This window comes from Pseudogymnoascus destructans, assembly GCF_001641265.1.
Source record: "Pseudogymnoascus destructans isolate 20631-21 unplaced genomic scaffold scaffold_34, whole genome shotgun sequence".
NCBI classification, from domain to species: Eukaryota; Fungi; Ascomycota; class Leotiomycetes; order Thelebolales; family Thelebolaceae; genus Pseudogymnoascus; species Pseudogymnoascus destructans.
Genome location: NW_020167553.1, coordinates 82,271 through 109,122, shown reverse-complemented (window position 1 = coordinate 109,122; position 26,852 = coordinate 82,271). Strand labels below are relative to the sequence as shown.

At 52.6% G+C, this 26,852-nt stretch overlaps 4 protein-coding genes across 4 annotated transcripts; 3 read left to right on the top strand and 1 right to left on the bottom strand.

Annotated features, from left to right (window-relative positions):
* The first annotated feature begins 2,207 nt into the window (after nucleotides 1-2,207).
* SDS23 (adenyl nucleotide binding) lies at nucleotides 2,208-4,216 on the top strand. Its single transcript, XM_024472641.1, has 3 exons — nucleotides 2,208-2,777; nucleotides 2,829-3,298; nucleotides 3,348-4,216. Exons 1-3 carry the CDS (start codon nucleotides 2,286-2,288, stop codon nucleotides 3,991-3,993), a joined length of 1,608 nt encoding a protein of 535 aa, XP_024319845.1. The 5' UTR covers nucleotides 2,208-2,285; the 3' UTR covers nucleotides 3,994-4,216.
* Nucleotides 4,217-4,220: 4 nt separating this feature from the next.
* Nucleotides 4,221-7,568, top strand: VC83_09195 (uncharacterized protein). The gene is made up of 2 exons (XM_024472640.1): nucleotides 4,221-6,462; nucleotides 6,579-7,568. The coding sequence occupies exon 1, from the start codon at nucleotides 4,306-4,308 to the stop codon at nucleotides 5,620-5,622; it is 1,317 nt and encodes a 438-aa protein (XP_024319844.1). The 5' UTR covers nucleotides 4,221-4,305; the 3' UTR covers nucleotides 5,623-6,462; nucleotides 6,579-7,568.
* A 430-nt stretch (nucleotides 7,569-7,998) lies between these two features.
* Nucleotides 7,999-13,029, top strand: VC83_09194 (uncharacterized protein; the record flags this gene model as incomplete). The annotated part of the gene is made up of 6 exons (XM_024472639.1): nucleotides 7,999-8,484; nucleotides 8,575-8,955; nucleotides 9,020-9,607; nucleotides 9,662-9,716; nucleotides 9,994-10,935; nucleotides 10,985-13,029. Exons 1-6 carry the CDS (start codon nucleotides 8,482-8,484, stop codon nucleotides 13,027-13,029), a joined length of 4,014 nt encoding a protein of 1,337 aa, XP_024319868.1. The 5' UTR covers nucleotides 7,999-8,481.
* Nucleotides 13,030-13,655: 626 nt separating this feature from the next.
* VC83_09193 (uncharacterized protein) lies at nucleotides 13,656-14,853 on the bottom strand. The gene is made up of 2 exons (XM_024472638.1): nucleotides 14,320-14,853; nucleotides 13,656-14,268 (listed from the first exon to the last, which is right to left on the bottom strand). The coding sequence occupies exons 1-2, from the start codon at nucleotides 14,424-14,426 to the stop codon at nucleotides 14,142-14,144; spliced, it is 234 nt and encodes a 77-aa protein (XP_024319872.1). The 5' UTR covers nucleotides 14,427-14,853; the 3' UTR covers nucleotides 13,656-14,141.
* Nucleotides 14,854-26,852: the final 11,999 nt, after the last annotated feature.

The following is a 26,852-nucleotide window of genomic DNA, read 5'->3' as shown; positions in this document are numbered from 1 at the left end:
TCCGTGAGTTGGCTTGGATATCGCGTCGTGAAGGTACACCTTCTAGACGACGACCTAGCTTGCGGTGGTCCACAGAATAGATCCTAGCAGCAACTCGAAGGCGTAACTTTGGGTCGCTTTGCATAGCCTGGATAGCTAGCACTAATTGGCTTTCATCGTTTTTATGGGGCATGTTTTGTTGTTGAGGAATTTAACATTTAGTTGGGGGGTTTGGTCACCGCATCATTTTGGCGCTTTCGCTTGTTTGGCGCTTTCGCTATACATGTACGTTAGATGTAGACCTTAATAAATATTCAGGTTGACTGTTTTATTTTCCTTATAATAATATAATATTGAATATTTTAAAATATTATGTCTTATAACCAATCTTTAAGTTCACCAGCACAACCTTATAGTGATGTATTCTCTCTTGATGAGCCTTTATCTAGTAATAGAACACCTGAGATTGAGTCCTCCCAACAACTTAACAACCAATGGGATGGGCTAGAAAAGATCCAAGGTCTAAATGTGCTAAAGTGGACGCCTTCAAAGGCAGACCTATTCAACGACTGGTGGCATTACCAGTCCTGGTATAAAGAACAGCCAAATATGTTTTTAAGCACTGATAAGCAAATCAACTGGGGGTCAACAACCCGGACCTCATTATCATGGAGACACTTTGACCAAGGAGCTCGAAAATCAACTGGGGAACCAGTAATTGTTTGCCAGAGGTGTTTGAAAATACTCATCCACCCAAGTATTAAAGGCTCAGGGACAAGCACAATGAGCACTCACCTTCGATCAGCTGGGTGTATAAGGAAGTCATCAAACCATTCTACATTACATCAGAGCCAGCTCCGCCTCTCGCAATCCTCTCCAGTAAGCAATATTACATATTACTATACTTATTACTATAAACATACCTAACTATTATTTAGAGTATGCGGCTACAACCAGAAGACGACCCAAAGGAAGCATTCTACAGTTACGTTCTTGAGACTGTAGTATCTCTTAACATATCATTCCGATCTGTTGAGAATCCTATTTGGAGAGAGATGGCATTATGGCAGAATCAGAAATATCCACTTCCTTCACCAACAACCTTACGGCGGCGCCTTGATGTTATGGTTAGTAATGCACAGCAGATTGCCCTTCATGGTCTTGTACCTGGGGCAAGGTGTGCATTATCTCTTGACAATTGGTCTAGCCCTGGAACAAGGCACTCCTTTATGGGTATTATGGCAACATTCATACCTGATAAATGGGAATACCATGAGGCTTTAATTGGGTTTGAGTATCTTGATGGAGCCCATACAGGGAAAGATCTTGCAACCATTGTCCAGCGTGTTATATCCCAATATCACCTCGATGGTAGAGTTCATTGTATTACAACTGATAATGCAAGTAATAATACTTCAATGATGGGGGTTATTAACGACATGGTAAAAGAGCTATCATCAGAGCCAACAAGATACCATGATGGAGTCATTCACCATATACCATGCTTCGCACATATTGTCCAGCTTGCACAAAAGGCTCTCCTTGGGTCAATCCGATTAAACCCAACAAACTCAGAGCTACAGACTGACTGGGATGAAAATTCAGCCAATGAGATTAGAGATCTAAGTAAAGAGAGGGGCCTTCCATGGACCCTTGCCAAGGTATGTTTATAGTAATTTTTATAGTAATTGCCACTAATATAAAACTAGCTTCAGAAGCTAGCTGTCTTTGTGAATTCAAGTTCACAGCGAAGAGAGAGATTTATGGGAATCCAAAGACAGTGTATTAAAGATGGAGCAAAGGTCTTACGACTTATCCAAGATGTGTTAACGCGATGGGACTCAACCCTACATATGATGCTACGAGCAGTCTTACTCCAAGAAGCAGTGAATAAGTTTACAACTGAGTTTACTGCAGCTAATATATTTCATATTAGTCCCCCAGAGTGGAAACAGATCACCTATTTTATTGATGTTACTTGCCAGTTTAGCTTCTGGACCTCATTTAGATGTTGTGGTGGTTCAATCGCACTTTGAAGTAGGTAGGTAAGTTGGGGGGAAAGTGTGCGAGGTACTGATAAGCCACGTTATGCATGGAGGTTATCGTAATATTTTTTTTTAAAAAAAATCACTCCGCACAATAAATTCTTATAAGCCAGATACTCAATCAATCATGGAATATACTTATATAGACATTCTCCTATAAATAAATTAACAAAACGTATGTCTATCGACTATTCCGGCTATGAGTTATAAAATGGCAGGCGCCATTAAGTTACGGGGCGGGGCGGGAAACCAGATATCGAGATGGTGGGGTGTGACCAATGGTGGGGCTGGGATTTGCCATTGCAGCTCCCAACTGCATCATCCATTCTTTCCCCGCCCACCAACTGTCCAAAAAGCCAACTCCCCAACACATTCCTCAAAATGACGCCTCCAACCTCAGACCCTACGAAATCAACCAACACCCCCCTCCTCACGCCTCAAGACAGCTCCCAAGGCGCACAAGCTGACCGCACCGTCCCCGTCCCACCCGCCTCACCCCACTCCGGCTCCCTCAGCCACCGCTCCAGCTTCGCCGACGGCATGCGCCCGCACCCCCCCCCGCCACGGAACCAGCGCCACCCCTCCCTCTCGCAGGCCGCCGTGCAAGAGCTCCTCAACAACCCGACGCCGCTGAATAAGCCTGATGCGAGGTTCACGGGGAGAGACTGGCGCTCGATTGAGATTGGCGACTTGGTTACTGCCGAGGACGTGAGGTTCGTGGAGACGAACACGAGTGTCGAGGAGGCTACGAATGTAAGTCCCCTGCGCCGCGCGATAAGGGGTGTGAGATGCTGACGGTGGGAGATTTTGATTACGTCCGGTTCGCCGCGTGTTGTGCTTATCCGTGAAGACGCGAAGACGTCTACGGCTTGTGGGACGTTCGATTATGGTGATTTGAACGCTTATCTCCTCGTTGTGCTTGGTCTCGGAAGCCCGGACCCAGATATGATAGAGACATATACTGAGATTGCGCGGAAGGGACGGGAGGGCGTGGAAATTCCGCTGGGGGATGTGGTATCCTTGGCGAAGAAGGCACCGCTCGTCACGCTTGAGGAACCACAGAGCTTGTCGGCGGCGCTGGAGTTCTTTGCGGGGGGTGTGCATCGGATCATTGTTGTGAAGGAGGGTACACAGGATGTTGTGGGGGTGCTGAGTCAGTTCAAGCTGTTGAACTTTTTGTGGGAGAATGGAAATTGCTTCCCTGTTATTGAGAGGCTGTACCCGAAGATTTTGAGGGATTTGCAGATTGGGACGCACCAGATCATCGCTATCAAGTAAGTGTCGCTTTTATACATCCTCGAGTATGAATGCTAATACAACCAGCGGCGACAAACCCCTCACCGAAGCCCTCCTCCTCATGAGCACCGAAGGCCTCTCCTCCCTCGCCGTCGTCGACAATGGCCTCAACGTCATCGGCAACATCTCCACCACTGACGTCAAGCACCTCACCAAGACCAGCTCCCTCCCCCTCCTCAAATCCTCCTGCACCCACTTCATCTCCGTCATCCTCATGGAGCGCGGCACAGACAACGGCAAGGACTCCGTCCCCGTCTTCCACGTCCACCCCGATTCTACCCTCGCTCACACCGTCGCTAAACTCGTCGCTACTACCTCCCAGCGCATGTGGGTTACCGAGTCCCCCTCTCCGGCCCCAACACCAACGCCACAAGCTGTTCCATCCGTCCTCGCTGCCGCTCAGCCCCATGGGACGCACCCCTCCGCCTCGCCTCCTCTGTCGCCCGCCTACCCATCCATCTCCGCTGCGGCATACCCAGGCGTCCGTTCCGGCCGCCTCACGGGTGTCGTATCCCTCACTGATGTCCTAAACCTGTTCGCGCGCCAATCAGGCCTACAGACACAGGACCCGAACGAAGAGCGCCAGCACAGGAGGAGGAGCTCGAGTATCTCATCGATGCCGAGGCCGAGTATGGATTCCACTAGGGGGTCGAGCGTGGATATTCGCCGGTGATGGACGTTGTGGTAGTCCTTGGTGATAGATAGTGGTTGGGAGGGGATGGTGAGTACAGAAAACATGAAATCTACGAATTATGGAGCTTTTGGCGCTGAGTGGTGTTTAAATGGACGGGGTTACTGGTTTATCATCTCAACTCGTGGCGTTTAGGTATTAGATTGGCCCTTATGTGTGGGACGAAGGCAAAGAGAATTGGGGGGATGGTTGATAGCATAAATGAAATATTTATAAATCTTATCTTTTGTCTGTATTTGCTACTCTTCATATTGCATTGCATTGCATTCGTGACGGGATGGGAGTTACGTTGATATGAGAACCCCTGTACCACTAGGCGGGAAAATCGTAAACCCGACGACGAGGCGGCATCTCCAAACCCCAAGGCTGACAACTCCAACCCCAATCCTACCAAAAACTTTACCTCCACCCTCCTACCAACCTACCTACCTCACCACAAAACCTAATCCCAACAAAATGCCCGACTCTGAACCGCGCTCAGAAAGCAAAAGAGAGCGCAGACGCTCACTAACCTCTGACTCCGAAGACGAGCGACGCCGGCGACACCGCCGCCGCGAGCGCGAGGACCGAGATGGCGAGTCCAGAGACGCAGATAGCACGCGAAAAAGATACCACGGCCGCGATAACGATAAGACGCGCAGCTCCCACAGATCAGATGAAGAGAGCGCATCCGCTACCAAACGCCGCCGCTCTAGGAGCCCGCGCGACGACTCGTCCCGGAGACACCATCGCCATGGACGGGATCATGGCGGGAGGGACCGTAGACACCGCGACCGCTCCCGCGACAAAGATTCGAAACTCCGATCCCCGCGCCCGCGCAGCCGTGATCGCGATCGAGACTCTAAGCACCGCTCCGCGCGCCCTCGAAGCCGCGACCGCAACCGCGATGGTGATGCGAGACCTATCCCCGCCGCACCCTCGCCGATGCGGAAGAGCAATGCACCCCTCCCGAGTCAGCAGGATAGTTTCTCTATGATCCGCGGTGGATATGGTGGTGGTGGACGTGGCGGCTTCGGTGGCGGCTTCGGTGGCGGCGGTGGCGGCGGTCGTGGCGGCGGCCATGGCGGAGGAGATACAGGGGATGATGGCGCCATGGTCCCCCACGACGGGCAGCCCCTTCCCGAGAAAAAACAACCCAACTTCGCGCCCACCGGCCTCCTCGCCGCCGAAACCAAAACCGTAACCACCTCCTCCGGCGCCGCCATAGTCCTAAAATACCACGAGCCGCCCGAGGCGCGCAAGCCCCCCCCCCGCGACGCCTGGAAGCTCTTCGTTTTCAAAAACGGGGAGATAGTCGACACCATCGACCTCGGTAGCCGGAGCTGCTGGCTCATCGGGCGCGACGCCTCGATCGCGGATCTACCCGCTGAGCACCCGAGTATCAGTAAGCAGCATGCGGTGATACAGTTTAGGTTCGTGGAGAAGGTGGATGAGTACGGGGATAGGAAGGGGGGGGTGAAGCCGTATTTGCTGGATTTGGAGAGCGCGAATGGGACGAAGCTTAATGGGGGGGAGGTGGAGGGGGCGAGGTTTGTGGAGGTTAGAGGGGGGGATTTGTTGGCGTTTGGGGAGAGTACGAGGGAGTATGTTGTTATGCTGCGGAAGGATTAGGAGGGGGGTAGTGGGTTGGGTGGCGCTGTTGGTGCCGGTGGGTTGGCTTGGCTTGGGCGAGGGAAGGGATCGTGGAGGGGAGATGCGGAATACCGGAATGAGGAAAATGGAATATCGCTGTTGAAGAAGAGAGCTCACGTGGCCATACCCGGTGAGTATAATCGATGATACCGATGACGCCGGCCGCCCATGCGGCAACTGACATCGCAACCGCGGAACTTCCATCCCACTCCCTCCTCTTCGCCGGCGATTTCCGACGCCGTCGGCAGATTCCCATCTCAACACCGATACTACCCCCCTCTAATACCACTTCACTTCACGCGGCGCCGACAAGGGAATAAACAGCAGAATCATCTGAAGTATATATGCGGGTGTGCGAACCGCTCACGCGGCGGCAGCAGAAAGCCGTTTTAGGGACCGCCTTTCAAAGGCGGATGTGGCTGCCACATGGAACGTGTGTGTGAGCAGGCAGGGACTCGCGATCTGCCATCTACGGTGCTAGATCTGCATGAGACGGGCCGCCGGAGGCATCTCCGATCTGGTGTTGTCAGATTCTCACTATATATTGCGCTTGTATCGTAGTGTATCATACTGTAAGAAACCGTTGGAGCGGGTGTAGAAAATACCCCTGCTAGTCGGGCGGGGACATCTCAAACAGAAATGCCATCCAAGGCGGGATGAAATGACCGTCGTCCAAGGAGCGCCGATCGGGGGAGTGGTGACACGTACTACCGGTGGCTGACCTACCCGTGCGCTACTGCAGTGTACCCTTGTGGCGGAAGCTTGTCTGAGCCTCTGGTGTGCGTAACGCTGCTATTGCCGCCTTGTGACACTCCTCCCGTATGTTGTCATCCGCTCCACCATCTATGTGCCGGAGCGCATCATTCATCCATTCGTTCCCCACTCATCCTGTCTTCTATGCAGCTGTCAGACTGACCCGCGACTCAACGGCGCAGATCGATACCTTCCCTGCGTCTTTTCGCAGCCCCGAAGCTGCAGCAGAGAGACATGGTGGAGTTGGTGATGCATGATGAGGGGACGGCAAGAGGGAGACTTGGCGGTTGTGGCGTTTCTGGAAGAGCGGGGGAAGGTGGTGGTGCATGAGGGGGGCTGGGTGTTGAAGGGACTGTGCATCAAGGGACTGTGCATGAAGGGAGTGGGGGGATATAAGACGGGAAATATAAGACGGAGGATATAAGACGGAGGATATAAGACGGAGGATAGGATGAGGGATATGGGATTGGGAACAGATGCAGGATGCCGGAGGAACATGGGATTGCTTGCCTGCTGTGCGAATATAGCCAGCGGCCCACGTGGTAATCATACCATGGCGTTGGGGCGTGGGTGACGAGTGAGTGAGTAAGTGCCGAACTCTGCCACGATGAGGCTGGATATGCCGTATTTGGAAAGGCAGGCAGACCCGGGGCGAAAGCGAATGTGAGAATGCCAGCTAGCCAGTCAGTATGATACCAACCGGTATGACTCCTCTTTGCGAGACTCTCTGGCCTTCCTCTGGCCGTTCTATGACCTCCCTCAGCCAATAATCACCACTCACCACTCTCCGCATCTCTCACATCCCCAACGCCAGTGCAAGACAGACTCGGTGTGCATCCCGTCCGCAGTTCTTCTCCCACCCCGTGATAGCAAAAATGCGTATGAGTAGCCCATCAGTAGCCCATCGTAGCCCATCAGTAGCCAATCGTAGCCCATCAGAAGTCAATCGTAGCCCATCAGAAAGAAGCCAATAAATAGTGCCTCCCAGGCTGTCTCACGCACTCGGCGTCACCCAGCCACCTGTGTGCGTATGCGTGGGTGAGTGCAACAGAATCAGCCAGTACGCCCGCCCAGCCGCCGCTGTCAGCATATGGTACTAGGCACCACCACCACGATTGTAGGCCGCCGGTATATGGCCGCCTGGGTTGGCCGCTGTTCCGTATAACTGGTTGGGAATGGCTCACCGGGTGGCCGCCTGCCGCCTGTCTCCCGACGGTAACGGTAGGTGGGTGTTTTGTACCATCTGTACGTAAAGTACACTGAGGTGTGGGTGGTTGACGGTACAATGTAGTGTACTGTATACGGCAGACGCTTGGTACCTCCCTCCTCCTCAACAACCGCCCTCCCAAACGGTTCCCGGCCACGCCGCCACGCCGCCACGCCCCGGACCCCCGAGACACCCGCACATGACGCTGGCAAATCAGCTGCCCATGTTGATTTTGGCGCCAGCAACCATGGGAGTGACTTCCAGCCACCGCTATTTATGGCTGGTTAGACATGTACCCCCTATGCCCTCGAGCTCGAGCATGGATAACAGGGCAGCCCTCTATTCTCTCTCTGTCCTCTCCCTGAAAGGTAGGTATAAAGTTCACTCTATGTACCCCGCACTCTACTAACACCAATTAACAACAGGGTCTCTACACCATTCATTCACGCCGACTACCTGTCCTCTACCTGCCATCTACTTAATCCCCCCCCCCCCAAAAGAGAAGGCTGCGAGGGGTGGGAGAGGCTGTGAGCTGGTGGTGTCGGTATGGTCGCGGTGGACGCTCTCTCCATTAATATGCACTCCTTCCTGGCTGAGCCTACTTGACGCACGCTCCCCATGATTCGGTGTGATTAGAGGGATCGATCCCCTTCCGTCTAGAGACAGTTGTCTGCATGGCTCTCTGCGCCCTCCACGTGAACTCTGTTACTCGGCGTGGCAGCCTTCTTGACAGACTAAGCCTGGCGGACGATTAAAGAGTATATAAAGCTTTGTCCCCCGCCCCCCCTGCTGTTCGGGCTCCTACGCAGATATACTACATACACTTATATACGCATACCTATCTTTTGGCTTGTTCTGGCCACAAATCAACATGCAGAATGGTGAGTTCCCCTCCTTTCCACCCCACATTCCCCATGACCTATACTAGGCCAGAGGCCTTAGAGAGCACCAGCTAACTCTTTCTTCCACAGGGCACAACCATGCCCCTCGACCAGATCAAGCGCTTCGAGGTCACCGAAGTCTATGCCCACCCCGAAGCCACTGTCGACATCGTCCTCGTCCACGGCCTCAACGGCCACCCACAGAACACATGGACCGCAAAGAACGGCGTCTTCTGGCCCAGCGAGCTGCTGCCTCTGACACTACGGCAGGCCACGGCCAGGGTCCTAGTCTATGGCTACAACGCAGACGTATATACTTTCGGCAGCGATAAGAGCGCAAGCTCTGATATGATACATCAGCATGCACAGAGCCTGTTAACGGGGCTGAGCATGGAGAGGATGAGCGAGGAGAAGGAGGAGAATGCGATCATCTGGGTTGCACATAGCTTAGGTGGCATACTGGTAAAGAGGGTGAGTGTCCCCGCTGGCCCACAGGATGCTCGTTTAGGACAGTGGCTAAAGGTAACATATCTAGGCACTGGAACTCTCAAACGACCTCACGAGCAAGAGCGCTGACCCGAGCCGCTCCATCTACGTCTCTACCTACGGCATCATCTTCCTGGGCACGCCGCACCTTGGTGCTGACGGCGCGAAATGGGGACAAGTTTTGCACTCGCTGGTGCGGACCGTCATGCCCAAGAAGATCGTCGAGACGGAGGACCAGCTTCTCAAGACGCTCCAGAACAACAACGAGACCCTGCAGAACATCAACCTGCACTTCCTCGACATCTACCAGCGCTTCGAGATCGACATGGTGCACGAGGCTATGAGAACTGATCTCAAGGGCACCAAGATCTTCGTCGTCGACCAGGCCTCTGCCTCCCCACCGCTGCCAGGCGTCCGATACTACGGCATCGAAGGCACGCACTCGTCCATGTGTAAGTTTGAGAGCAAGAACGCCCCGGGCTATCTGAATGTCAGCACGGCGATCAAGGGGTGGGCAAATGACTGCACGCCAAAGATCCAGGCGAGGTGGGCTGCAGAGCGGAAGGCAAGGAGGCAGGCCAAGGAGAATGAGGCTAAGGAGCTGTTGGGCATCTTCGTGACGGATAAGGATGATACTGTGAGTTAGCCTTAGATGAGCCGTAGCGAAATATACATTCTGACTTTTGAATAGTTGAGTGCCCTGGTGGCACAGCCGCGGCCACAGGAGGCGTCGGGAATTTCAAACAGTAGGTCGCCATCTACTTCCCACCAAGCACCGGCGACGAGTCAGCCGCGGGCTGCACTTGAGGCAGCGCCGCGCCAGGCTGCGTCGCCGTTTCAGTACCAGTACACAACGGAGGAGGTTGAGGAGAGAGAAGCGGAACTGGTGGAGCGTTGATTCTGTCGTTCTGTGATTTATCTTTTTTATTTTCTTCGGGGTTTTTCTTACACTCTATACCATGTCACTACTCTACTCTCTATCCTTAAAAAATGAACAGGGCTGATTCTCTCGTGCCTATGTAGACTCGTCGCTCGCCGTATCGAACGCAAATCTCGCCCAGCCTGCTGCCAGACCCGCTGACGCCGCTACTACCACAGCCCCCACCGCGTTCTTCATCAAGCCCCAAGGCTTTCGTCCTAACTCCCTCTTCGTCGGCCGCGAGGAGGAACTCGAAAAGATGCACCGCATGCTTTTCGACCGCAAGCGCCGCGCCGAGGGCGTCGCCGCTGTCCTCATCCAGTGCATCCCTGGCGGCGGAAAGACACATCTTGCGCGCGAATATGTCTACAAGCACCTCCAAGACTTCCCCGGCGGCGTCTTCTGGGTCACTGCCAAGTCGCCCGAGCAGCTCGAGGCTGGTTTCTGGCATATTGCTGCTACTGTTGCGTTACCACCTGCGAGTGGTAGCGTGGCGGCGAAGGAGACTGAGGATTTTGTCAGGTGCGTTATTGAGTGGTTTACTACGCACCATGACTGGCTGCTTGTTCTGGATGGAATCCACTTCGACCACAATGAGACTCTCAGTCGCTTCATCCCCGATAGCACGAATAGCAGCCTTCTCTACACATCCACCGAGCACAGTGTCAGTGGCGACCACCACTTCATGAACCCGGAGGTTATCAGGGTACCTCTACTATCAGCGCGCGCAGCACAGGAACTCTTTCTCCAGGAACTGGGCCGAAAGAACCCGACAACAGACGACCTCGCCGAGGCGATGAAGCTGGTGCAAAGAATGGGGTTTCTGCCGGAGGTAATTCATGTGGCAGCGAAGAGGTTGAAATCGACGCAGGAACCGTTGGCGAAGTTTGCGAGAGCGTACGCATCAGGGCCGAAGCTGAGGGCCCTGGATACCTATGTAGCTGTTGTGGAGCAGCTACGGAACTCAGAGGCGGATGAGGCATTGAATCTGATTAGTATACTGGCGTTCTTCAGCAGTAGTATCCCGGTGGAAATGATTTCTCTGGGTAGGTTCTCACTCTCTCGGTGTCTTTCAAGCTGAACTAACGTCCACAGGCCTCAAATCAGTCGACATCCCCGTCAAAACCTACGAGATGGCAACCGGCCGATCCCTAAACAACACCTTCAAAATCCTCAACAGCTACGCCCTCATCAGCCGCTCCGAACACGACCTCAGCCCCCACGCCTCCACCTCCTCCAAAGACTCCTCCCACCTCCTCGCCGACGACCTCGACATAATCCGCATCCACTCCGTCGTCCAAGACTTCTTCATCGACTCCCTCCGCGCCGCCGGCACCCGCGCCACCTGGCTCGCCCGCGCAAAGACCCTCTTCACCAAATCCTACGACCAGGCATCCCAGCGCATCCAAGCCAAGACCAACGCAGGCCTCGTCGGCGACTTCCGCTCCTACGAGATCCACGCCCGCTGCCTGCTAGCTCACCTCGCGCGCCTAGAGCGTAAGGGCCCATCTCTCCCCGCTATCCGCGAGCCACTCGAAGCGTCGCTCCGCGACATCATGGCGGAAATTGTGCGGCGGACCCGCGAGTCGTCGCTGGATATCGCGAGAGGCAGCAGCGACGAGGCGTTCATGCTGTCAATTTTCGACCGCACGAGCTCCTCGTCTGATACTGGCCCGGAGACGCCCGGTCCTGCTGATTCGTACCCGCCAGGCGCTCACCTCTGGGGTATGGAGGCTTCGCAGCTGGAAAGCCCCGTGAACGTGAATGATTTCCCGCTGAAGTTCCCGGCGATTCCAGAGGTTGACGATGGGTATGACTCAGACTGGTCATCCAACGCCTCCGCCTCCGTCATAATGCGCGGCTCCCACTATTCCATCGGCCCAGGCATCGCCCCCACTGGTCCCACAAACACCATCACCTCCCCGACCTCCCAACTCGACTCCCCCACACCGACAAAAGAAGAATGGACCGTGGCCCCCCCACGCCATCCCCGCACCACCCTCCCCCGCGCAGACCTCCACCGCACCACCCGCGCCCTCGAAGCATCCCGCTATCACGACACCACAGGCGCCTTCCGCGCCGCCGCCGACCCCCGCGTCTCCCTCTCTCACGAGACCGCCATGGGGGTTCTCGAGCGCCGCGGCCGCCCAGGTAACCGAGGCGTCGAAGGCGTAATGGGCATACCCATCCCCGGCGCGAAAGGGAACCTGCCTAGTGGACTCAGCGCGGCAGAGGTGGCGCTGGGGGAGATTAGTAAGAGTTCGCCGCCGCCGAGTAGGGGGGGAGGACATATCCAGGACCGGGGGAGGAGAACGAGTAGTCAGAGGAGGCCGAGCGAGATGTTGGGTGGGAAGAGCGCTGGATGGCAGGGCGAGGCGGTCGCGGGGGATACGATCTTCGAAGCTGTCGGTAGTCCTCTTTCGACATCCACGTCCGGATCATGCACTGGATTAGGACAAAAGAGATCCAGGAGCAAACCCTCACCCCGCCCAAGGCCAGCTACTCCGGCGGTGACGGCACTAAGGGGTATCCCATACGAACCCCGACCCTCATCCTCCTCCTCCTCCTCCTCCGCCACCACAGCCGCCCAACCCCGCAGAGAAGAAAACAGCCTCTCCCCCCGCCCCCCGCTACGCATGTACACCCAACCCTACCCCATCTCAACACCCGACTTCTCGTCCCCCCTCCCCCCTGCCAAATACCCCCGCCAAACAGGTCCCCTCCCAATCGAATACGCACCCGCCCTCTCCACAGCACCTGTTCTCAAATCCTCCGACGTCTGTCCCCACGTCGCCAGCACCGTCAGCGCACCGACGCCGTACTTGTACCCCCAAGCCCCCGCGATGGGCGGATCTCAGCAGGGCGGGTCGGGGTCGGGATCAGGACAGGGACGGGCATACTTCCCCCTCATACCCGCGACCCCGCAACAGCCCCGCCGCGTAGGGGGGTACAGCTCTCAACCCATGTCGCGTAATGTCTCCGGGTATAGTTCTGCGCCTATGAGTCGCGATGCGTCGGCGGGTTTGTCGGCGCAGTCAGGGAGCGGGAGTGGGGGGTCCAGGAGTGGGGGGTCGATGAGGATTGGTGGGAGTGATGGAGGGGGGTACCGAGGGGGATGGCGAGGGGGAGGGGGGAGTTGAGGAGGAGACCGAGTTTGGCGGAGACGGAACCGCCGCCTGAGTTGCCGCGGTTTAGCCCGGAGACGAGGGAGGGGGTTGATATGGGGTTTGGGGGGATGGAGGGGTTTGGGTGAGTTGTTGATGGGGGGTTTGAAGGTGGGTGGGTATAGAGGGTGGGTGACGGAGGATAGGCAATCGAAGATGGGTGACGGACGACGGGACAGAGGGAGAAAGAGGCGGGATAAATAGGATGAAGAAAGAGGATGAGGAAAGAGAATGAAGAAAGAGGATGAAGAAAGAGGATGAAGAAAGAGGATGATGAAAGAGGAGGAGTTAATGTTGGGATTTTACATTGGACAGCATGGCAAAAAGACAAAGCGCTAACTTGGGATTTGTATTTTTTATGTGATCGGCAAGCAAGGATATAAGTGTGTGTATGGGATCTGCATTTGGCGTTTTTCATGCGATTGGGTCGGGATAGGATAGGATAGGATGGGATAGGATAAGGGGAGTTGGCATTTCCATGGCATCTTTAGAATGGGGAAAATCTTGGATGTCGCATCATATGGGCGTCTGAGAGCGGGTGTGGATAGTGGAGAGTAGATTAGAAGACTTGGCTGTGTAATCAGTAATCAGTATAGATTATATGGATTAGATTGAAAACCTATGAAGAGAGGTTGGTGATATCTTGTAATTTGCGTGATTCGTAGAATAAAATGGAAATTTTGTGCATAGTAGGACGTCCTACTCCACATTTTAGAGACACGGCGCCATTGTGTTTTACGGAATGCGTCGTGAAACGGCTAGGAATGAATCAATCGGGATGACGCGTTATTTCGTGGGAATTCCTACGGGCTCAACTTGGCTGAGAGCTACACGGCGCTGCGTGGTGGTAGATGGCGAACGTTGGACTTGCTTAAGATATAGCGAGATCGTGGTGATTGTAGCGATCGAGCGGCTGTATGATTTGCTCATTGCCGACACCATCGGCGGTCCCCATGAGCGGGTCATTATGCTTGAGCATGGACCGGACAGGCTACTCATAAGACATATAGGCCAGCATGCGACGTCGGGACACTAATCGTCGACGGGTGGGTGGCTGTGGTGACTCGGACGACGAAGATTCTGTGTCCTCAGAAGTCGATGGGCCATCGGGCTGACCACCAAGCGATGGCGTGGAATTTGCCAGTTCTGGGGCCGCGGAACTTCTGGACCAGCTCGAAGACAATCCACTGGATGTTGTTTTCTGCAGCGTGCACACTGGTTGTAGAATAAGTAATTGGATGGTATTGGATCATAGGATGCACTTACAATTTTATTGGTACGGCCAAAGAGCTTTCGTTTGAGACCGGATCGTAGGAGGCGCTCCACCTGGTCGCTAGTTGCATGAAGGTGAAAGGTTTAGAAAGAAAGGTCATTGAACCATAGCCTGATGCACTAGCGTAACCAGAGCACTTATCATCTCTGCTATCAAGCACATCTCCATCCTCGAGCACTTATCATCTCTGCCATCAACCACATCTCTACCAATGGTAGAGATGTGGTTGATGGTAGACTACCATTGGGCACTTAGCTAGTCTTAGAAAGACTATCCACGGTTGGCACATGGTACGGCGGGAATAGAACGTGGGCTATGGGCTACGGTGGCCATTTGGCCCTGGAAATCGGGTTTCCAGCATTCTGACCGCCTGGTTCCCGGATTAGCTCACAGGTTCGGTGGTGGTGCATAACCGTATGCAGCCACCGAATCCTATCACATATTGGGCGCCAACGCCCTTCTTGTTAGGGTCTTGGGCTTGCCCACGAAGCCTACAAATATATACGTAGGCCCATTAGATAGCGTAATTAATTCAATTTGATCGATTTACTCTACATACTGCCCTTGATTGTGATACTCGCTGGCGCTGCCCAGAAGTGAGCATTTCGGGTACCAGAGAACCCTTACAATTTGGGTGTGATCCCCGGTCACCGTAATACACTCCAACAGATACTTCCAGCCTAGTTGGATTGCGAGGAGCGGGGTGGGTGTCGTGGTTGGCTTGCAAGCCCGTTGTTGCGAGTGTTTGTATCGTGCTTTTCATTACTCCAGTGATCTGGCTAGGGAGGGAAGCGGCGAGGAGGATCGGGTCTAGCGAAGTGGCGTAAGTATGCTTCTGTACCAGGAGAGTTGTAATAGAATGTCATTATTATAAAAGTGAGAAGTATTCTAGGCTGGATTAGAGGTGTTATTGTTAGGCGAGACATGATTGTGGCCATGAGATGGAAGATAAAATATACCACTTTTCTCACACGCAAACGTAGCGCATGTATGCGTAGATTTTGACGTTCATCTTAACGCCAGGCTTTTTTGTACTTTTTATGAAATCATATTTGTAAATTTTAAATTTTAAGATAAACAACGCCATAGAACATGCTATGCTACAGTGTAATGTAAACCCGCTACATGTTTCTACTCCACCTTTGTGATGGTAACTCTACCGGGTGCTGTACCCCATCCATCTCAGTCGGAGATTTCATCCCGTTAACCTCATGCCAGAAGGGCGGCAGCGGCGTCTCATTCGGGCTGGCAGGCATCTCGTGCCGGCCCCATGGAAATATGCTCGCGCGTGAGCGCGGAACATTGGTTGCATCCCCCTCTGTATCCTTATCAACTTGCCTTTTTCGCCGTAAGCACACCAAGCAGGTGACAAGCATCCCGATCGCTAAAAGGCAACCTGCGATGCCAACCCCGAGGCCAATTTTCGTGGCACTTGTAAGGCCTCCTGACGTAGGTTCGCTGGTCGGGGTCGGCGTATGGGCGGGGACTGAAGTGGACGGTGTAGTTGGAAATGTGCTTGTTGGTGGGGATGTGCTTGATGTCGTAGATATGTCTGATGTCGGAGGAGTGGTTGATGGCGTAGGTGTACTTTTTGGCGGGGATGTTGATTTAGGCAAAGTAGTTGGTAGTGTGGAAAATGGCGGCAAGGTGGATTCCGAGGAACTCGAGTGTGAGGACGAGATTGCCTGTCCCACAACAGCCGCGATCTTGATTCCAGTTCCATCTTTGCAGCAGCTTTTGTTTCTGCCACCGCAACACCAAGAGCCATCGCTGCATTCAGTCACGGCAACGTTTTGTGCAGCAGCACTGCCATCCACACCAGCATCCTGATATCATAATTAGCATCGCTTGACTCCACCCCCGTAAAGAGTGGGCTCACTCACACCATCAGTTGCGCAAAGATTAGCCAGACAATTTGGGCTCTTCCACGTAGGATCGGTGCAACTCCCGCGCCAGTATAATGGCTTGTTTTCGAATGAGTTTAAACAAAGCCCATTCTCCTGACATGTGTCTGGCATAACAACCCCGCCCGTCCAATTCGTGCCGCAACACATACTAAATTTTCCAACGACCTGGTTGCATGGCTGGAACGCAGGGTTGGTAATCTCGCTGCCATCGGGATTATAGCAGGTTGCCTGCACAATTGCAGGCAGAAAAACGCATGCAAAAATAATAGAAACAAAAGAGGAGCGCTGCCCCGTCATGGTGAACATAGTTGGAAAGGAAAGACAACTCGCATCTCGAGAAAGATGCAGATAGACAGAAAGACATACTAACCGTGGCATTCTGTTTGGACCTGCATCAGGAGGTCGAAGTAGTAACGTTACAGTAAGCGCCCAGACTAGGGCGCTTACAGTTTAGTCGTAAACTCAAACGGGGAAAGTGCATCAACCTCGTTACCCTTGATCCAATCGGTTAAAACGACTTGAATAATCGCAAGCAATAAACCTGTATATAGATTATATAGATAGACGGTGCATAACCGCTAAACGTGTAACCTCGCGGCTGTCTCGTCGCGTTGTACTAGCACACTATTTGCGGGGATTCTATAAGTTTACCGTATATTAGCGTATTGTTTACCCACCACCATAACGTGCATGTATAACGAAAGTGCCAAACAAGCGAAAGTGCCAAAATATCGCGACTACCCCATAAGAATTGCGATAAATCCACCACAACAATATAAATTAATTAAAACTACTCGGAGTCCTCTTCCTCAGACCTGTCTATTACAATCTGACAAGTGCGCGCATTGTGTCCAGTCTCACCACACTTGCCACAGCGACGTGCATGGGTTTCTTCCCTTGGCTTCCGACCACTACTTGCCCTTATTTCTTGCTCTACTTGCTGCACAACATCCCTCTCGTCCTGTAGCTCCTGTGCTACCTGTTGACTAAGTGATCCTCCTTGCTGTAGTCGTGTTTTTTTAGCTCTCCGGCGCTTGCTTAGCACTTCATTTGCCTGTCGCAGGTTTTGGTTCTCTGCTTTTAACAATGCTAATTGATGCATTATTTGCGATGCACCCTTTGTAAACTGGTCAACAGCTGCATAGATTGAGGTTGGAGAGCTATTTTGATGATGCGCAATTCGGTTTTTAATGAAAGTAGACTGTGATACAGCTTCAGTTGGGTTATTTGGTGTCTGAGAAACCCATGGTTGAGCGGTGTTTGGGCGAGAGGTTGGAGGTGTTGGCGTCTTAAACCTAAGGTCAAGTCTAGATATTACACTCTCAGGGCTAAATGGAAGAAGCCCAGCACCTCGGAACCCTCCCTGAATATTGCTTTCTGTCATTGCAATGTTAAATGCAGCGTGGAAGGCAGGAAAGAAGTCATCCTTAGTAATGTGAATAATATGAGCCCGCATCATATCTTTAATTTGCTGACTGTAAGCTCTCTTTAATGGGCCAAAACAGCCAACATCAAGTGGTTGGAGTATATGGGAAGAGTGAGCAGGCATACAAAGCGTATAATGTTGTGTTGTTTGCAGTACTCCTCAAACTTGTCTGAGTGGTGGCTCTCATGACCATCAAGGACTAACAAGCGATAACCACCAACACTCCAGGGCTTTGTGTGTCAAAATGCTGAATCCAATCCATACCTCTCTCGTTTGTAGTCCAGCCATTTGCAGTAACAGCGATTACCCAATCTGCTGGAAATCCGCTATTCTCATACCAAGATGCAAGGTGGTTTTTACCTGCCACAATGACAAATGGCGGCACTGCCCAACCTTGAGAACTAACGCCTTGGATTACTGTAACCCATTCCCGATTGCCAGGCTGCACCTTTTTTGCCTTTGCCCGCCCATCTGAGCTCGTTACTACCGTTGCGCTTGAGATGACGCCCATCATAAACCCAGTCTCATCAAAGTTGTAGATATCTGCATTGTTGATGCCATACTTTAGAATTGTGTTCCATACAAGCTCAAACCAGCCACGATGTAATGGTGGGTGCACCAGATGTGAGAATCTAGCCACCCAAGGAAGGGATGAATTTACTAAGACAACACACTGTCTTAGAAAACAGAGCCAAAGGGTCGTAGCTTAGACTATTCCACAACGCAGCAATCAGATGTGTGATGTAGTGAAGTGGTTCAGACAAGTTGCAACAAATGTTGAGTCTGGGAACTCAGGGGTAAGTCAGAGGTTAACACCTCACTGACTTTTCAGAAACAAGGAGTAACAAGATGAATGCTTGGAAGCTTGGAAAAGACGTGGAAGTATGTGATAGTCGATTTACTGTATTGTCTGCTTGCCCTTTCTTAAGGAAAGGGCAATCCTATTTATGCTAAAGGAGTGTAGTTCTCTCATTTTCCAAGACTTTCCATGATTACCAGGCTTGGTAACTGTAGTCGACGTAAGAGAATCCCATAGAACCATCTCTTAGGTTCGTAGCCTATAGGAAGTAAAAGGAGGTCCAAGGTCAGAGTACCCCTATAGACAAATTATGTCATAGACAAATTATGTCATAGACAAATTATGTCATAGACAAATTATGTCATAGACAAATTATGTCATAACTTAACCAATCTTGTGGGTAACTAAAGAGCGATGACATGTAATGAATCATAGAGGTTCGTAGGAGCTTTTAGAGCTATCGTTCATGCTCCTAGGCCTCTAGTTGGTAGAGATATGTCATGTGGTAGTATGAGTGATGTCATGTAATGAATCATAGAGGGTTGTAGAGATATGCTATGTGGTAATATCGGCCCAGTAACTAAGGAGCGATGACGTGTAATGAATCATAGATGGTTGTAGCAATCGTTGAGTAGTATTGCTCTTGTTGTTGGTGTGATAAGCCAAAATATGTATAGTGACTTGTAGGTTTGAGGAGGAGATTTCCAAGTTTGCTCTTGAGTTTGATAGCAAACTGAGTGCAACGAATGTCAGTATGACACACGAATGACTTCTGGATCTTTGCACTTAGCCCTCTGGTAGTCGTATTTTCGCTGGAAGCGTGTCCGGAGCTCTACATGGCGCTTAACAAAGTTTGAAGCCCAACGTTGTAAGGACGCAGGGCACCGTATCACGAGAAGTGGCATATGGGAGTGCGAGTCGGATATGAGTCGGTGCAATCCTATAGGTCTACTACGAAGGATACAAAAAAGATGAAGGTGTCACCCTGTATGGCTGTTCCCTTAAAATACCCGAAACCGCTCCGACTCAGCTAGCTCCCTGTTTGCCTAAGGCTTCCTTACGTTATGTGCCTAAGGCTGTCAGTCGCGACTGACCCGTAACGGCCCCGAGTCTCGATGGCGCCACGTGACGGCCGTAACTACCCCGAGTAAGGAGGCATCCTTACACTACCCCCCGCCTTGAGAAGGTGCTTTGTCCTCAAAGCACGCAAGCCGAGTAGCTGCCGCGACGAGCCCTTGTTTGGGTTGGTGGGTGAGGTGCGGGCGCCAAGACTAGAATGCCCTTTGTTTGTCCAGAAGGCTGATGGTGGGCGGCCGTATAGGCACTGGAAGTGGTCTGAATCCGTTTGCGCAAAGTCGCGTCTTTGTTGTGTGCGCGGCGATTAGTGTTGCGAGGGTCCGTATTGGTATCGAATAGGGTCCGCGCGGTATGTGTCGAGGGGGAAATTTCGCGCTAACCCGATTCGGACGGCTTTGTTATAAGCCAGAATATGAATTCGAGCTTAGCCCAGAACTTGTTGTTTTCTTCACAACAACGACGCTGAGCCCCCCTCCCGAGACTGGTAAGTGGCCCTTCCGATGGTACAGCTGGATGCTAACAGGTTGTTTTTAGATACAAAAACACAACGAACGATTTGGTAGGTGACGGAACCGCGCTGGCGCGGTGGTGATAACTTGGGTTGGGCTGACGGGAAATCGCAGATTTCCAATTTGAAGATGCCGGTTCCCCCTCCTCCCGGCGCCCTCACTGTGGCTTTCCGCCAGCAGTGTATGCGCTGCGTGCGCGCCAAAGGGCGCAAGAAGGACGGAGATCCCGCCGTCTCATGTGTGTGGAGCTTGGAAAGCTCCAAGTGTGAGCGCTGCGTGGCCCAACACGCAACGTGTGTTCCGGTGGGTTCTCGTTTGGTTTTCGGTTTTGTGGTTTGTCTGTCTGCCCGTCGCTGACCTCTGGAGATAGATCTCCTGGTTTGCTGGCCCGGAGTACCAGAAGCTCCTGGCTACCGAGGCAGCAACCCCTCCCGTCCCCGCCGCCATCAAGGCCGCTGCGGCGGAGATTGGGCGTGTGGTCACATTGGCCACCGCCAATATGCCGAAGTTCCGCTCCCCGGCCGAGCTTTCGGCCTATATGGAGAGTTGCGCCCTCCGCGCCGCCGTCGAGGACGGTCTGGAGGTAAGTTTTCCGTTTCCCTTGTGTGTTTTTGGTTCTCGCGCTGACGACCGTAGCGGGTCCGCCAGGCCGTGGCCGTCGTGGGCCAGAAATCGGCCCTGATCCTGGTGAACCAGGAGAAGGAGATCGCTGCCCTTGATGGGGTGGCTTCTGCGGTGGATGTGGTGGGGGAGTTGGTGGAGAGGATCCCCGACGTCCTCGCCGCGGCGGCGAAGGTGGGCGGTGGTGGGGGGAAGAAGAGGAAGAGGGGGGCGGAGGTGGAGGAGGAGGGGGTGACCGTCGACCTTGGGTGATAGGCCCTGTGTCAGAGGGAACTCGGGCATGGTCTTTCGCGTGGGGTCACTTCGACCCTTCGTCTCTCATGGTGGTAGCCGCTTGTTGCGACGCCGGTGAGACGTTTGGGAAGGGTGGCTTCCGCAAGGGCTATGGCTCTGAGGGTGCCCTGGCTTAGAGGGTGTTTAGTTTAGTGTCGTAGGTAGCAACGACGCTGTTTTCCTCTGCTTTGCCGTGCCTCTCGTGATCGTAGCTTGGTTTGCCTGTCTCCCATTCCGTGATCCAGCCGGGTAGGTCCTGCGGCGGTCCTGGCAGGTTTGGGTACTCCGCGTGGAACTCCCGGATTTTGTAGGGGGAGTTCTTAAAGTTTGAGGCGGGGTACCATTCCGGGTCCGGATCGTATCCGACCCAGGATACCTGGTATTGAAGTTGTTTTCGCCGGATCCTTACGGCGAGGATCTTTTCGACCTCCCACTCCTCTAGGCCGTCTACGACTTCGCTGCTTGGCTCAGGCGCTGCTTGACCGGGTAGCGGGTTATTCGGAGCCTTGATGAGTACGTCTGGAGAGAAGACATCGTGTATTTGGGAACCCTTCGGTAGGTCTAGTCGGAAGGCGTGTCCGATTTGTTCCAGTACCGTATAGGGTCCGACCCATTGTTGCCCCAGCTTACGGCTAGGGCGGTGATTTTTCAGATTCTTGGTCGATAGGTAAACCTTGTCTCCTACGTCCCAGTCAATGGCTTGTCGGCGTCGATTCGCGTATTTAGACATATCCTCTTGTGCTTTGGCCATGTTCTCCTTTGCGTAAATCCATGCGGAGTGCATGCGGTTTGCTACTGCTTTGGCTTCCTTCTGGTTCATGACTTCCCTAGGGGTCGTGGCTTTCGGGGTTTCCCAGTCCCAACTGGTGCGCGGATCAGTTCCGTACTTGAGTCGGTAGGGGGTCATTCCGATCGAGGCATGGGGAAGGGTCATTTGCACCCGATCCATGATGGGAATGAGCTCGCTCCAGTTATCCTGGTAATGTGATACGAAGGGCCTCAGTCTCTGATCGATATACCTATTCATAATTTCCGTCTGCCCGTCGGTCTGCTTGTGATAGGCTGTCGACAGCTTAATCTTGACCCCTATGATTCGGCAGAACTCTCGCCAGAAAGCTGATATGAATTGGGGTCCGCGATCACTAATGATCGACTCTGGGGTGTGTCCGAATCGATATATCCATTCGATGAATAGCTGCGCCATTTGGCGGGCATCGGTGGTCTTATGACACGGTATGGACACCGAACCCTTACCGAGTCGGTCCATGAACACAAGGATGCTGTCGAATCCGTGTTTATCCTTTGGGAATTCCTTAAAGTCCATCGTTAGGTGTTGCATGGGGTATTCGGGTACCGGTAGGGGGTGTAAGAAGCCTTGCTGCTTCATCATGCTAGTGTGAGAAAGTCGGCACGTCACGCAGTTGCGCACATATCGGAGGCAATCCGCTTCCATTCCGACCCAATGATACTTCGGGGCGAGTAACTGATAAGTTTTCCTGCCACTAGGGTGGGCTACTGATACTTGATCGTGTGCTTCCCGTATGAGTTTCGTACATAACTCGGTGTGCCGGTTTACGCACAGTCGACCTTTGTATAGCAAAAGTTGGTCCTTCATTATAAACCCGTTAGGTAGGGGGTCTTTCACGCGAGTGTCGGTAAACGACCTCCTATTATCCGCGCAGAGCGCTTCTATCAGGTCAAAGGAGACCTGGGTGTTCGGGGCGTCCATCGCATTGATCGAGGCCACGTACGTTTGTGCTAATTCGGCACTGATTCGGGAGTGTAGTCGGGCTGGGCCTAACAGCACCCTCGCACGGCTGTCGAGTTTGACCTTCTGTTGCGTAATCAGGTCTTGCTCTCTTCGGCTCAGTATATCTGCCTTCTGATTGTTCTTGCCAGCAGTATACGCAATAGAGAAATTGAAGTCAGAGAGTAGCTCCATCCACCGAACCTGCTTCGCCGTGAGAACCTTCGTCGACATGAAGTATTCCAGCGATCGGTGATCTGTATAGACGTCGATTCGGTGGCGTACCGATGCTAATTCTGGCCTCCATTTTGCGAACGCTTTGACGATGGCGAACAGTTCCTTGTCGTGGATCTCCCAATTGATCTCATGCCCAGATAGGACGTGACTGTAGAAGCTTACAGGATACCATCGCTTGTCGGGGTGTTCCTGAGAAAGGACACCGGCTACGACTCCATCAGAAGAGTCTGTTTCCAGCTTCGTAGGCAATTCGGGGTTGAAGTGGTGGAGCGCCTGCACGGCTAAAAGCTGTCGGCGCATTTCTTCAAAAGCGTTCTCACATTCGTCAGTCCACAGGAACGGTTCTGAGGGGCTGGTGATAGTGGTGAGAGGCTTGGCTATTTTCCCGAAATTTCTGATAAATTGGCGGTAGAAGCCGCAGAATCCAAGGTAAGACTTCACGCCTGTGACAGTTGTTGGCCGGATCCAATTCCGGAGGGGTTCAATCTTCTCGGGATCCGCTTCGACACCGGTAGTAGTCAGGATATAGCCTAAATACTTTGTCCGGGTTACGTTGAACTCGCATTTCTTAATGTCGGCTTGTAGTCCTGCTTCTCGAAGCCGTTGGAGGACCTTATGTACGTGGTCCATGTGTTCCGCGGGGTCCTCGGAGTAGATTAGGATGTCGTCTAGGTAGGCAGTACAGAAGTCGTCCAAGTATTGCATAAGAACGTCGTTCATATACCTCTGATAGGTTGCGGGGCCGTTCGTTAGGCCAAATGGCAGCACTTTGCATTTGTAGGATCCATACCGAGTCCGGAAGGTCGTGTACTCCTCGGAGTCGGGGTCCATTCGTATACGATGGAAGGCTTGCCTAATGTCTAGCTTCGTGAAGATTTTTGCTTTCGACACCCGTCCTAGTAGTTCGTCGATACGCGGGATAGGGTAGGGGTCGTTACGGGTAAGTCCGTTCAACTTCCGGTAGTCGATACAAAATCTCAGTTTGCCATCTGCCTTCTTCACGAACAGTATAGGGGAGGCAAACGGGCTATTGCTATTGACTATAAAGCCCTTCTCGAGGTTCTCTAATAGGTATTGCTTAGTCGCCTTAAGCTCTTCGGTGCTTTGTCGGTATAGTGGCGAAAAGGCATTTGGTAAAGGGGCTTCTAGTTGTATCTTGTGATCGTATATGCGATGCGGGGGAAGCTGATCAGATTCCGACTTCGAGAAGACATCGGAATAGTTGCGGTGCATATGCGGAAGCTTGTCCCGAATGAGGCGGAGCGTTTCCTCGTCCTCGGCCGCTTCCCTCTCTCGGATGATCTGGTCGATCTCGTAGATGCTTGTCGTAAAGAACTCGGAGTCGCTTCGCATCATCTCATAGTGGAAAGCGTTTGCGCCAATCTCGCAAATTTGGACCGGCGTGAAGCTGCGTACCAGGGTCTGGCGTCGGGAAAGAGAGAAGACTCCGCTCCTCCCATGATTCTTTCTCTCATATGCGGATGGTCCGTTTCTTGGAGGTTTCGCCTCCACTTGCCCTAAGGGTCCGTCTTTATAGGTTTCCACGGGCGAGGCTCGTGTCCTTGGGGTTTTGGGGTGCGGGTGGGTCGTTCCCTCGTCTCGCACCGGGCTCGGTGGGGTGATCATAATAGCGTCACGATGGGCCGTTATCACTTTCATTGGTATCGAGCGTCCGCCCTCACGTCGTCTGTCGTCATGGTCGATGGCATCGTCCCGCCGGTTCGCATCCGATTGATGGGCGGGGTGACGTATAGACAGTTCACGCGAGTGGTAGGGCAAGGTGATCTCTTTGCTCCAGCTAGGAGTAGGCGGGTACTCCTTTGGCCATACTAGCCGGCTCTTTGCAGAGTCGAGTAGGATTCGGAAGCGGCTAAAAAGCTTCTTCCCAATTATCACATCTTGCGCTCCGAGATCTAGGAGCACAAAGGGGCAGTTATATATTCGGCGTCCTTCGACTGTCAAGTGTAACCGAATATACTCCGATACGTAGCTTTGGATATTTCGCTGAAATCCACGTATGGGTACAGAGTAGGGCAGTTTCCGTATGGGGCTCTGAAGCGCTTTCGACAACCGTTGCGCGAAAAGCTTATTAATGACGAGGTAGCCATTTGCTCCTGTGTCTGCGAGTGACTTCGTTTGCACCCCGAGTCCGTTCATACTCAGGGTTGTATCAACGAGAAATTGGGAGCCTCCCAAGAGCTCTCGTAAATCCAGTCCTTGCAGATCACATTTGCGTAGACCTAGGAAGGAGCCTTTCCCTAGGCCTCGTCTGTCATACTGACATTCGTTGCACTCAGTTTGCTATCAAACTCAAGAGCAAACTTAGAAATCTCCTCCTCAAACCTACAAGTCACCATACATATCTTGGCTTATCACACCAACAACAGAAGCAATACTACTCAACGATTGCTGCAAACTCTTCTACTACATCTGTTTATGCTACATACATCACGGCATATCATTTGGACACTCATTGAACAAGTTATTAAGAAAATCTCCTCCTTAAGGGGGTGGGCCAATACTACCACATGGCATATCTCTACCAACTAGAGGCCTAGGAACATGAACAATAGCTCTAGAAGCTTCTACAACCCTCTATGATTCATTACACGTCATCGCTCCTTAGTTACCCACAAGATTGGTTAAGTTATGACATAATTTGTCTATAGGTACTCTGACCTTGGACCTCCTTTTCACTTCCTATAGGCTAGGAACCCAAGAGATGGTTCTATGGGATTCTCTTACGTTCACTACATGATTAGCAAGCTAGTTGTGGGTCGCACTTGATTTCTAATACATTTACCAAGCCTGGTTAGTCATGGAAAGTCATGGAAAATAAGAGAACTACACTCCTTTGGCATAAATAGGATTGCCCTTTCCTTAAGAAAGGGCAAGCAGGCAATACAGTAAATCGACTAGCACATACTTCTACGTCTTTTCCAAGCTTCCAAGCATTGATCTTGTTATTCTCTGTTTTTGAAAAGTCAGTGAGGTGCTAACCTCTGACTTACCCCTGAGTTCTCAGACTCAACATTTGTTGCAACTTGTCTAAACCACTTCACCACATCATACACCTGATTGCTGCGTTGTGGAATAGTCTAAGCTACAACCCTTTGGCTCTGTTTCCTAAGACAGTGTGTTGTCTTAGTAAATTCATCCCTTCCTTGGGTGGCTAGATTCTCATATCTGGTGCACCCACCATTACATCGTCGTTTTCCTCCAGGGACGCATCCGACTGGTGGGCGACTGCTTCCTCCCACTGCTCTTCGTCCTCAGGGGCTTCGCGGTCAATCTCCTTGACGGTGGGGTTGAGCGGGCATTTGTCTTGGAAATGGCCCGGCTTGCCGCACTTGAAACAGTTCCCGGACGTAGCCGGCACGGCGGTCCGCACGCGGCCTGTAATGTCCGGCTTGGGGGCCGTGGGCGTAAAAGGAGTCCTCTGGAAGGAGACCAGAGGGCTTCTTGTAGGCCTCGGCGGTTGGGTTCTTACGGGCTCAGCGGGTGTGAACCTAGATGAGCTCAGACGGGCGGGTCCTCGGGAGCTCGACTCGCCGCTCTTGGACGGGAAGCTTAGCTCGTTATTCCGGCGTCGCTCCTGATCGAAGGCGGTGAGTTCTCGGACCATAGTGTGGTAGTCTCCCTTCCATTGACTTTTGATAACCGCTACGCGGCTACGGAATTGAGGGGTCAACTTGTTCCACATGTACCGAAACCATTCCGACTCTGTGACCTGTCCCGTAATAGCTGCACTTTGGAAGCGAGCTTTGAACTCTGAGAAAGTCTCGTTGGTATGTCCTTTCTCTCCCATTTGGAGGTCGTCGAAGAGGTTCCGGGCCTGTTCCGTTTCGTTGCCAGTGAGGTAATATGAACCCAACAGGTCCATAATCTCGTCGGCACTCCGAAACCCATGTGTCGCGGATAGGTATTGGG